Genomic DNA, 13,449 nt, shown 5'->3' with positions numbered 1-13,449 from the left:
TTATTTCTGCACGGCCATGGGGGTCTCGGTCTCCTGTCCGCTGAGGTACACGGCCGTGGGGGGCTTGGTCTCCTGCATGCTGAGGTACTGGCTGCAGTCTGGGTCCCCCCTCACTTTGGGAGACGACGGGAGCTGGATGCCTGTGAGCGAGTCCACGCACCAGCACTCGCCCCTCTGGCCGTGGGTAGACATGTGACACTGAAACACAAGATGAGGAGAGATGGAGACAAGGGGGGGGGGGGGGTGTGGAGGTCAGGCTGGTTAGGCGGAGGCGGTGAGGTGGTGGGAACAAGGATTTTGAGGGGTTAATGAGGCACTTGGTACAGTCATGGGCGGGGAGAGGAGCGGGGTGGAGCAGCGCTCCAACAACAACCATGCGTGGCCCATTGGTCACAGCATGCCTCTGCGACCCCCATCGAGCGCTCCCGAAATGAGGTCATAATTGAACTGGACACAGCTTATGCGGGGACCCAAAATAGGCAAAAAAAAAAAAAAAAAAAACAGACTTTCAATTTTTTCCTTCAGTGAGAAAGAACAAAAACTGACAGTTACAGTAATTGCAAGAGGAACAAGATGATTAGGAAACAATCAGGAGCAGTGAGGTACCGTGTTTTTAAGCCATGGGAACAGAGCTTTCACATCAAAACAATGCATCCCCCGCCTGCCTCTCCCTAGGGTTTCTGTCCCCGTTTTACCTCCCAAACGTGGAAGACTTGGTGTGCTTTCAGGATACAGATATGTCATATCATTGTTTTGACCTGTTCTAAAAATAATTGGGTCTTGCATCAAGGACATGCAAGTGGAGGAATCTAAAACTGTCTCATAGGGGGCCATTGTTTTTACTTTCTGTGATAAAAAAAAAGAAAATATATATCTATTTGTACTACCTTGTAACTCCTTTCTCAGACACTGTCGCCTCTGTGTTGACCAAATGTCCATTCATGAAGGAGGAAGTAGTGGTGTTCTGTTCCGCATTCTCCTCTAAGCTCCACTACAATTCTCCACTGTTATGGCTTTGCTGATTTTGAAAGACCATGGGATTGAAGACAGTTACCTGTCCTCTTGTGCATACATACACCTGTTGATTTAGTGCTATGATCATTCATGGCTTGTTTGTCGTTTTGTAACTCTCTCCTCTCAGAAATCATGAGATATTGAGGAGTCCATGTCTGATCTGCGTTACGCACACATTTACAAAGGAGACCGTTCTGACTGTGTGTAGATGGCGCTCACCTGCTTCGAATTGTACTGTCCGTCCTTGTCACAGTTGGGGAACTTAAGCTGGTACAGGTTCTCCAGCGAGCCCTTATTGTTGAGGAAAGTCATCTGGGAGATCTCCTCCAGGACCACGTCCAGCTCCTGCTGACACGGGCTCAGTGGGGCCTGCAACAGAACAACAAGCTCTGGGGTCATAACTCATTGCCGATGATATTCATCTCTCTGGCCTGCTCCTCTGCCAGTCCTTCTGCGTTTCTTTTTACCGTCTGCCAGCCCCGGCCCCTTGCCTTCAGCGCCCTTTCTCCCCCTGGGACTAAAGGGGGACACGCAGCTGCATCAAAGGGCCTGGCCCCTCGAAAACGGCTGCGCTCTGCTGCTTGGCCCGAGATGAGAGGGCACGCTGCTGCAGCGCCGGGATGCCAGGGGATCTTATCCATATCATGTGAATGAAAAGTGGCCCCCTCGCAGAGAGCCCTGGACGCTACGCTGCCCTGGAACTGGGCTGTGTTGTGCTGGGCGGGCTACGCTACGCTAGCCTGTGTGTGCTGTGCCGCCTCAGGCGCCCCCCCAGACCTGACGTCATGCCTTGCTCCAGAATGGAATCTCTCTCTGGCGCATGGGGGACGCCAGGGTAGCACGTGACTGAGTACATCCCCCCACAACCACCCCCCAACCCCCCTCAACCCCCCACCTCCACGCGGCCTCACGTACCCAAGAGAGGAGCCTCACGGTTTTTCTGCTCGTCCAGCTATGACCCTTCCCACTCCACACTCATACCATTGTTGTCTCTGCTGTTGTTCACTAATGGTCTCATCGATTGTCTTTTTTCCTTGACTATTTCTTGTTTAATAGCTGCTATAGAGAGAGTTAAATGAGGGGGAAGATCTGGGCATGTATATCATTGTTTTTCAGGTCAAAACACTTATGGCTTCTGTTAATGTCTATAGAGGGCACGCTAATTTGTAAAAGACTGAAGCTGGAGCTTCAGTTCACATGAGGTGGCTGTCATTTTCCCAGTCATATGTACAAACTGTGCTCAACTGTAATGCAGTGTTTTCTCTGCAGATTGTTTGGACAAAGGACAAACAATGTGTCACGTTTCAAAAAAGCAATATAGTCTTTCAAAGGCTTAGGACACAGAGTACTTTCAACTGATAAGAATTGTTTATAAGTTTTGGCGTTGATGAGGACACGAGCATATTTCACTTTACTAATACATTCTTTACATTAAAACAATGGGCAAGCTCATTAACAATGGATTTGTTTGGAATGTAAGCAATGTCCAAATACATAATTTCCTTTTCACTGATGATTCTTTTCTTCCTTGCAACTGTAAATCATATACGTACATAACTGCTCCGCATTCCTGTGAACAGCTACTCCCAATATATTGTTGGTTGATGGCAGACATATCAAAAAAAGAATCTCTAAAATGACCCTGCTGTAATATTGGCAGTAAAAAAAAAGAATGTTTTATTGTTTAATATAGAAGGAGTGAGTTACTAGAAGAGAGAGACCACAGAGATAACTAATTAAGACACACATTGAAACATTAAAGACGGAGATGGTCCTCCTTGGTGGTCCTTTTCAGGGCCAGATGAAGTACACTAAGGGCCCTGGGGCTACACATATTCAAAGGGCTCCCTCAAAATGATCACCCAATATTTGCAACAAATGCACACTTTGTGGTCTAGCAGGATTTCGTCAAAGACAACTCAGTGACGTCAGTTGTGAGCAACTAGATGAGGGGATGTTCATTAGAATGGCAAAAACTTAACAATCAATAATCCTACTAATCTGAGTTGACTACACTGCAATTTTAAGAAAGCTGTGTAGGTGTTATTAATTAGAAAAAATATTTTGTTTTAACAATTATTTTAAACCTGAGACATGAACAAAATCAAGGCTAAATGTACAGAAAACCACGGCACAAGTATCAGTTAAATCTGTCCAATCCACAACTTTTTATCAATTTACAATTGACTTTGTGCCAACTCTATATAAACTCACACAACAGATTTCTGCCAACCTGTTTTTCTCTTTGTTAATGATGAAATACTCCTAGACTACAGACATCTGTCTTTGTATTTGTGGGAATAACAGACTGGATGGTCCAACAGTAGGCAGGATATCTCATTTTTCAGCCAGTTGATTTCTAGTCTGAGAGAATTCTCTATTCTGACATGCAGTTTGGTAGCTTCCTGTAATCGTAGAAATCAGAATTTTATACAGAGACATGGGATTGGCTGAGTAGGCTACTCGATACCAGTGCTTATAGTCTACTTGTTGCACCCACTCGTAAAGAAGGAATGGACTACAAATGACACCTCTGTTAAAAAAAAAATGTCACAAAAAGTTATTTCATTAATAATTACTATTGTGTATTGCAAAGAATCCACCCATATACTGTAAAAGCAAGCATTACATGACTGTGGTAAACTGCCTCTATCTTTAAGTGAATGTCTGGATTTGTTTTACTGTGACTGTGACTATGACTGTGTTTATGTGATCGTGTATGTGAGTTTGAGTGTTGTGTGTGTGTGTGTGTGTGTGTGTGTGTGTGTGTGTGTTTCTGTGTGTGTGTGTGTGTGTGTGTGTGTGTGTGTGTGTGTGTGAGTGTGTGTGTGTGTGTGCGCGTGTGCGTGTGTGTGTGTGATAGCCAGAAGAGGGCACTGCCGTACTAAATTGAGTGCCAGCTCAGGTCAACGTAGACCTTTAGCTTGCCACAGAGCACAGTGTTTGCACGAGATGTGTGTGTCCTCCTGTGAACGGGACCCAAGGGGTTCGCTGGAGTGATGAACAGAAAGACTCACAGGCCGAGCGTGCGCGGTCCGCGGCTCCTCTAAGCGGTTGGTCATCATGGTCTTCTTCAAGTTGTTCTGGTGCTTCTGCACAGCGATCTCTTTGTTGAGTCTGGAGTTCTCCTTTGTCAGCCTTATCTGAGGGGGGACCTTGGTTGCAGAGACTTCCCCTGGTTTGCACACAAAACACACAAAGGTTCACATTACTCCAAATCTGTACAAAACAATGCATACATTAGCAATACTATATAGGTCATTGCAATTTGCCAAAGTTCACCCACTGATTTGCAGGTAGAATAGCAGGCTTATAATGGAACCGTTTGGTTCATATACCAAGGGCAGCATCAGGGCTTTGGCAGACCATCAGAGACTAACGTAGACAAGCTAATAGCCAGCCCTTAATCACAGCTACTGGCTGAGGCAGAACAGCCTGTAAAATGATAGCTACCTTTTATCTCTGGCAAGCACTTTAAGGGTAAATGCGGGTCTGACTAACATATCTCTCTGTCAGATTAAAATGGTTCGTAAATCTTTGAAACATGACCGAATGTCAAGGTAATCGTTGCTATTTTTAGCATATAGGGTGCTCAGGGTTTTATTTCAATGAGCTGGGGGATATACCTTTGATCAGTGAAGCCCAACAATGACGGTTCATTTCATTCTATAATCTTTGCCATCAGAAAGAATCAGCTAATTTATTCTGTGTCAGTCACAATGACTGACAGTTAAATTGTTTGTTGTGCCACGTGAAATACTTGAATACTGGGTTCTGTACACCCTCTGACCATTTGTGCTCTAGTCAGTGACTGTCTACTAAGTCAAGTCAGTTTTTATTGTCATTTCTGCATGTCTATGTTGTCTTAAAAACATTTACATTTACATTTAGTCATTTAGCAGACGCTTTTGTCCAAAGCGAAGTACAAGGGAACGTACAAACAATACAATATAATATACAAAGGGCTATAAAGAGAAGTTGCAACATACATTTTGGACATTTAAACACACTACACAACCCATTAACACAATTTCCACTAAACACAGACTGCACACCTAACACAGTCAGAAGTTGTGCGAAGTTTAGGGACTATAAAAACTGCAATCGCACATTCAAATTCAATGTAATAAAACGATCAATGCTCCTGATTCTAAAGTCCACTCAACAACAACAAAGCTTTGTTGAACCTGACTGAAAATCACAAACGATGAAACCGTCTGAGACTGACCTATAAGGATGGGTCTCCATCAGTCCATGCTCCACTACAGAATGTCCTACCGGTCTGCATCGCTTGTATTTATTTAGGAATATACTGTGACACAACAGGCATTTGAACACATACCGCCAACAGTATGAAATGTCTGTCTGTTTTGTGCAGTAAACAGTTTAGGCAGATCAAGTATATAATCTGTCTAAATGCCCATCACTGATCTTAGTGTTGTTTCCATTTCTTCATAGCTTCCCTCTGAATGACTCCAGGACACTGCCATTGGACATGTTGGTCAGAGCTCCGCCAGATGTGTGTCGTCAGTCCCTGCCAACAAATGTTCCGCACAAACACCTTAATTTACTCTCCTTTAATCATGGCACCACATCCCATAATAATAATAATAATGGCGTGCCCCAAACATCCCTCATCCCCATTCATCCAGGATTGCTAAAGCAGTCATACACAATCCCTTTTGGGGGCACCGCTGGTGTATGTCACTCAATGTAATGCCACTTCAATGAGTAGGTCAGTGATCCCCGAGGAGAGGCCTGGTCCTCCCCCCAACCCCCCACCACCCCCCGCTGGTCCAGGGCTGTTTACGGTGGGTCCGAAACTGTGATCTCATCACTGTCTGCGCTGTCTGAGGCGGGCAAGCGAACAAGCGAGGGAGCAGAGGAGCAGCGCACCAGAGGGCGAGAGAGAAGAAAGTGTTGAAAATCACTCCCCTCAGGCCACGTGCCCAGAACAGACATGCGTATGATGTCACCGGCCCCCGAGGGTGGCTGCTCTGCAAAAGATCTGAAGGAGGATGATTGCCTGGGCGCGCAATTGTCCGGGCCACGGACCCTGTGCGATCCAGTTTCACGCCCGACATCCATGCGAGCACGCCTCTAAGAATAGTGTCAAACTCAGCGTGCATCCCCTTTTCTAATAGTTTGCCTCATTTCAGAAATTGTTGGCAGCCAGGCGGACATGCTGCGCTATGATCCGGACACCTGCCATTACGTTCTCTCCCAGCTATCCCCTGCCTCTGCCATAATGGCCCTGGGCCTGCTCCAATAACACCTCCTGGTCCAAGTCTCTCGCCCCCTCTCTCTCCTCGCTCTTTCTGAGGGCTGACAGTGTGTGGGCCTCCGCAGTCCTGGGTGTGGACACTTGCTCCTCTCGGGGTCATTGTGGCCTCCGCTTGGGGCTCTTCCACCGGTGTCTTACTAGGAGCCCGAGGTGCTGCTGCTGCTGTAAAGCCTAGTACAGACAAAAGCCTTCATCTAGGCTGGGGTTCAAAAGAGCGCTTTATCAAACCAGGATGTCTCAGGTCAGATAATGGCAGAATTATTTCTTCTTTTCACAGACTCACAGTGAGGATAGCAAAAATATACACACGCAATTTGGTCCTATCTGAAATACATACATAGGAAATGTATTTTGACTGTACTTTTAGCCTTTTTAATCATAGTTAGATATTAAGTGTTAGATATTATCTCCTGGCCCAAGGGCCTACAGGACTACAGAAAATCCTTTGAATGCCATAAGTGAGACCCTACAACTTGCTTTCAATAACTCTGTACTGAAAAACTTACAGTGTAGCACTATGAGGACTTTTTAGTAGCCACATTGCCAAAAAGCAATCAAATTCCTATTTTGGGTTAATGAATGTTTCGGTTAACTGGTTGGAATTTATAAACATATATGTACATAAAGTGGAATTATGGCCACCGCTGGCCTATGGAGCTCTGTGAAAGAGAGTTTGGTTGGCTCCGGCCCGGGGGTGATGACATAACCCCCCCTCCCCCCCTGGGTCTATCAACATGCTCAAATGGAAAACCAACAAGACGACATTGGCATTGATTGAAATGTGTCCACAGTTTACCCTTATGGTTAAACATCTACTAAATAAATAGCCAGCCCAACCCCTCCTGGTTCCACATACAGAAATAACAAGTAATGAGATGGCACTCTTTTTGTAGCAGGCAGCAGAAAGCCAGCAGAGAGGTCATAAGTTGCATGAAAAAGCAAAGTAATAAAAAACACAGACAGCTGAGACGGTTGAGTCGCTAGCTGGGACATGGTTATTTCAGTTACATAAGAGCAGGCCTTTTTGCTATCAGTACTGCTCCGAAAGCCTACAGTGCCACAGCGGCACAAAATAAAATAAAGTGCATAAAGTAATTTCATTTCCCTTTTGCTGTTGAAAAGAAACAGTCATCACCCCCGAGGCCACTAATAGAGAGTCAGGAACGTTCTAGGGTATCTACAGGGAACCCTTTGCTTCTCTTCAGATGTTCTAGGGTATCTACATGGAATCCTTTGCTTCTCTTCAGATGTTCTAGGGTATCTACATGGAATCCTTTGCTTCTCTTCAGATGTTCTAGGGTATCTACAGGGAACCCTTTGCCTCTCTTCAGATGTTCTAGGGTATCTACACGGAACCCTTTGCTTCTCTTCAGATGTTCTAGAATCACGGCATGTTTTGAGAGCATGTGACTGCTGTTCGCCAATGTCTCACCTAATGGGAATCCAGAGTCAAATTTACGACGCCTGATATCTATATGATATCTTTCGTTTCATAGCAAATGATGGCAAATCTGAACATCCAATAAGATAAACACATTGGGAGATAATCGATTTCAGCATATTACCACTAAAGGCTTTCGGTCCCATTCAAGTCTGAGAAAAGCCTTTTTTGAGAATGGAACAGAATATCTCTGTTGACTTATGTGGAATGACACTTTACAGATGTACAACTTCATACTAGGAAGCCTAAGGCAGTGTTGTTTCAGGACGATAGGGAATGAACGTTCTGAGAAATGCAAAGACTCATCGGACAGCATCACCTGTGTGAGTCATGGACTTTCATGGAAGTAAGTCAGCTCCTACTTGCTGACAAAGCCTTCCCAGCCCGCAGAATCATGGGAGGTAAACCTTCTGGCAAGAGAGCTTCTCTCTATTAAAAGTGCCATGCCAAGACATCTCCCTGGGCTTTGTCCTATCTGTAATTACAAATGCGAAGCTCCCCCCATGTGCAAGCAAACCTGTGCAGGCACGCGCGTTTGTGTGCGTGTGTGTGTGTGTCTGAGTGCATTGCTGTGTAATGTGGTTGCGAGAGTTTTGTATGTGCAATAACATAAATTCAGCAAATATAATGAATATAGTTAAGTCATTACAGCAGAAATTAAAACACTGGAGTTATTTGTTCACCGCCACCTTCTATTGTTGCAACTCAATGACAGAAATAAAAGCTAAATAGGTCAAGTCTTCAAAAAAAATCACGAAAAGAAAGAAAAACATGTGATCTTGACTCCACATCGCCTGATATAGAAAAAACAGAGGACTTGTTTTCAAAGGGATGACTGCCGGCTACAGCCCAATGCTGTCAGCTTTCCATTTTCACTTTGTCAAGCCGAGTTGATCTTTTCCTGGAACCATAGAAACAGGGCTCTACCTGCAGAGGGGTAGCATGAAATCTGGCATTAACAATGGATTGTGCAATGCCTCCAGGAGGCTCTCAAAACACACAATACACACAGAATGTTGCTATTTTGGACAGCGGTTGCCATATACAAAAAAAACTGTTGCTTCAAATAACACGAGAGATATGTCCAGGGCTATTTTTCTCTTCTGGAGCATTTGTTTCCGAACAAAATTGAATCTGTCAAGATACTGTTATAAAACGAAATGTCTTGAAGCCAAATCACCTCGAATCAGTGCCATCGACAAGTGCAGTCAAGCAAAAGATATTTGGGGTTTTGTCTCGCAAAGCTCGGCTGTGTAACAGAGGATTTGTACCTCCAGATGCTCAAAGCAACTCCTTTTTCTGTGAGCTCAACCCCATGTATGGGTAAATTAGACATGCATTTGTCATGGCCAGAAGAAATCTGTCACTCTCTGACATGACATGTCATTCTCTGACAAATATATCCCAGACAGAAAGACCTTGGGAATATTCAACACAAATATCCTTTCCTACATTGTTGAAACAAAAAGTAAAGTGATGTATACAGTATGCCCCAGTCTCTCATGTGTCTACTTCTCAAGCTCCTCTCCTGATCCTCCAGTCCCCCTCTCTGAGAGGTGTGTGTTAGTGTTAGTCTGGAATGGCCTCCTCCAAGTGCAGGTTGTCTCCGCTCCTGCCTCTCCTATCCTCCCCCTCTCCAGCCTGTGGGGGGTTTGTTTGTGGCAAACCTGGGGGGGGTTCGTCCAGCCTTTCTTCCACCTCCGTGCGCCGTCTTGCCTGACACTGTCGACACCCCACTGATGTCCGCAGGGCACCAGTTGGATCCCGCCGCCCATGCGGAGCCTCGCAGGGGTCGCAGGTCTTGACACGCCGCCGCCACCACCAAAGGCATCCCCCACACTAATTAGGCACCTGTAGTGGTGTCAGAGGGAGGGTAGGGAGGGGAGGGAGGGGAGGGAGGGGAGGCAGGAGCAAGCCCAAGCACATCTCTCCCCACAGGGCTTCAAGGGCAATCACAGTATACATGACACACAAAAAAACAGAGAGTGAAAGAAGAGAGCAGACCCCAAATGAGATGGGGGAAGAAGGACGCAGACAATGAGTCTGAATCAGAACACTGAACAGTGACTCAGAGGATGTCAGGGGGAGAGACAGAGAGAAACACTAAAAAAAAAAAAAAACACCACAGAAAAGGACAGTTTGAAAAGACAAAAAAAAAAAAAATCACAGAAACCGAAATGGCCAAAATTTGGGTCGTATAAACAGAGACAAAAAACAGAGAAGTAGACATTACACACAAGGTTTCTCAAGGAGATTCCTTCAAAAAACGGGTTTGCAGCATTAACGTCATAACTTGATGCCGACGAGAGTTCACGCAGGCTTAGAGCAGTCACGGCATGTGCGATGAGCAGCCAGGTAGAAAAGGACAAAAGTTCATCGACTTCATGCAAGCCAAACTGACAGCACGATTTCCTTCACACATCATCACATCATCATCATCATCAACAACAGTAACATCGCCCTCATCAACATCACTACTAATGGCTATGGTTCATCTGAAAAAGGTTCCCTCGTCATCCATAAACACGCCATAATGAAAGCTATGCTCCAGAGATCCAAGGGTGACCTTGCATTAATGACCTTGCGTGGGACTCCCTAGCAGTGAAAAACCAAACCACAAATCCCTCATCTGCAGCCATTTACCTTTTAACAAAGACTGGGGAAAGAAATATCAGAGTAAACCCATATGGACTCTGCGTGGCTGCAGCCATCTGATGTGCCAACAGCAACAGCTATCAATTGCACAACAGGCCCACGTGCCGTGCCATCGCTTGACGAGCCAAGACTGCTGCCCCCCGAGCGTTTATGTTGGAGACGTATCTTATCTCCAAAACACTCCCTCGGCACAGCCCGACCGAGCGCCTGGCCAGGATTCCGGATGACAAGGGAGCGTCGGGCGAGCCTCCACCTGGTCCCTGCTGGGCTGGCGCCATGGCTGGGGCACCCATCACAGTCTGCTCCAGCTCCACTCTGCAGGGAGCCAGCTACAGGTGGAGTGATCCCCCCCCCCCCCCCCCGCCAATTATTGTTACAGGACGTGTTTGAACAGACCCATGAAAAGAGCCTTGAGTGACACAGAGAGGTCAATAGGGAAACAAGGCTATAATAAACTGTAATGAGAACAACCGTGACACGTTTGGCTTTTTATCGGAGCGCTACCGCAGCTAAAAAAAGGGTGACGTGCTAATGAAGGCCTAATTGCTAAAATGAGGAAAAAGTTGAGATGCTAAAAATAAAACCAAGCTAAAAATAAAACCAAGTCAGGAAAAAAAACATCATTTGCCTAACAATAAAGAGTTCAATAAAGACAAACCAAATGACTGAACACAAACAAAGTCAAATGCGAGCCATAAACAAAGTCTCATACAAGGTCCTGACCAGTCTGTCTCCTTCCAATGCCCCATAATACCATCATTCATACCGTTACACACTAGACCCTCTGCATGACTGAGCCATGTTCTTGCACTGTAACAACCACTCGAGCCAAACATTAGCTCAGCTCCCCAAAACACCCTCACACTGTTTGGGTCATCAAAAGGCGGATGAGGGATTGTTTGAAGGGAACATGCCAAACTGGGTGTACTTTGCACCAGACTGGCATCAAAGGGCATTAAAGTCCCAAGATGGAAACATTAAAAAAAAAGGACGTGAATGGCCACAGTGAGCAGTTTCTTTTAAATGTTCACAGCATATTCCACTGTGAGGATAATCTATAAATCAATATTGAATAATGGCTATTAATTAAAAAAAAAAAAAGTATTGACCTTTCAAATTCACATTTGAGAGGACCCAGTTATATCACTTGATCTTTCAAATGCATGAAGGACTTATTCATGGCTGCTGGCCTTGACGGTGTTGAGCCTGAGCACAGAACCGAAGCGGGGCACTGAGGCAGAACCGAATCACAAGAGAGCAGAGGCAAAGTTCATGAAGTTGCATGAGCCTATTCCCCTTTGGTACCCAACCACACAAATGGCCATTTGTTTGCAGCGTGATTAGTAGCGAGATGGGGAGACAGAGGAACACGACGGAAGAAGGAGAAGAATGGAGCCGGGTTGATTATCATGACCACTCCAGAAGGCAGTGTGTCTTATTCTAACTCAAATATGGTTGAAGCATATAGTGTGTGAAATGATGAATATGTGATTCAAAGGTAATGATATAAAAATGTGATGTAAATGTACTCAATCTGTTTTCAGGGGTTAGTTTAGAGTGGCTGTACTTCCTATATTTGGGCATCTCAAGTAAAGGAATGTGGTATGAGTGACTGACTCCCAGCTGATGCACATGAACTTGACGAAGCTATGTCAATATGTAAACTACTGCTAAGCCTGTTTACTAAAAAGAGCAATAGTGTTCTGGTCAACTTCATGGGCACCCGACACACTGTCAGCATGTTGTGATGTTTACATAAGCTGGTGATTTTTGGATTTGAGAGTGTAAAAATTATCTTTTCTTTATTTTAGATATTACAGTTAACACCAAAATATTTTTAAATAAACACTTCGCAAAGCTCGCCATATGATTAATATCCAATTATGAATATTGCATTGTGTCTATTTACTCATGTGAAGTTCTGCACCCCTAAGCTTATTTAAAGGAACACCACAATACATTCAATTAAACGTTTAAAAACAAATAACAAACTTATAGATGCAATCACCAAAAACATACGTAGATAGATTATATTATGCAAGTGTTCCTCTCTTGAATCCTGACAGAATGTCTGCTAATAAAATGAAAAAGCTGCAGACCGTGGGACTGTTACTAATAATCAGAGACTGTTGGGGTTAATGGGAACACAACACATCTTTAGGAAGGCTATTTAAAGTGTAGGTGTTTCTCTGTACGTTTGCAGAGGACAACTCACCGTTTTGTTCTGGGTTCTCAAGACTGACAGTAGGCTTAACGTCCACTTTATGCCCACATTGTCCCAATCCTTTCACCAGTTGATCCAGTGGCATGTCGGAATCCGGAGTCGGGTAACACCTCAAACCGATGGAGCATCTTGGCGAGTACACGCCGCAGAATTCTCCCAACTGCCGGGCGCATACCGGACAGCAGCCACAGCCAGGCTCCCTCACAATCTCTGCACAAGTGGCCGTGAGCTTTGGGCATGCGGCTTGCTTCTCCGCGGTGCAGCTCGAGCAGCGAAATATCACCTCTGCCTGTAAGGTGCACGGTAGCACGAGTGATGCTAGCAACAAACGGCAATGAAAATAAGACACCATGGTGTCTTTCTGTAGTTGGATATTGCGTTTAATAAGACACCAACTTCAAGTTGGAAAGTGTAACTGTCTGCGACCAGGTAAGGTCCGACTGGGATCTCTGCCGGCAACTATTAACTGTCAAGTTCCTCTGACATCACGTCAAAAAGGCTGCCAAAATGCTGGGACACCAAACATTTAAGTGGGCTGCCGTCTATTCTTCCTCCACATATAATGTAGCCCACTTTCGAAGTTATAATGTGACTCATTCATTTAGACTTACCGTTTTCGTTGTCTATGTAAAGTTATGAATATATTAATGTATCCACAATTACACTATGAATAATTTCTGCTGGCTCTCTTTCTCTCCCCCTCTTTCTTTTCGGTTGCCCCCTCTCCCCCCTTTCCCTCTCTCTCAGTATGTGTTCAAATAAGTATGTGTTACGTGTAATCTATAAGGAAAACATATGTCAATCATTTCAAATATTATTTCATATCACTCT

At 44.9% G+C, this 13,449-nt stretch overlaps 1 protein-coding gene across 1 annotated transcript; it reads right to left on the bottom strand.

The window, feature by feature from the left end:
* Positions 1 to 12,970, bottom strand: igfbp2b (insulin-like growth factor binding protein 2b; the record flags this gene model as incomplete). Its single annotated transcript, XM_080839645.1, has 4 exons — positions 1 to 198; positions 1,234 to 1,383; positions 4,032 to 4,189; positions 12,610 to 12,970. The coding sequence occupies 4 exons, from the start codon at positions 12,968 to 12,970 to the stop codon at positions 1 to 3; spliced, it is 867 nt and encodes a 288-aa protein (XP_080695771.1).
* Between the last annotated feature and the right edge of the window lie 479 nt (positions 12,971 to 13,449).

The sequence above is a fragment of the Sprattus sprattus genome, assembly GCF_963457725.1.
Source record: "Sprattus sprattus genome assembly, chromosome: 5".
Taxonomy (NCBI): domain Eukaryota; kingdom Metazoa; phylum Chordata; class Actinopteri; order Clupeiformes; family Clupeidae; genus Sprattus; species Sprattus sprattus.
Note: the sequence above shows the minus strand (reverse complement) of the source record. Positions and strands in the feature narration are given on the sequence as shown.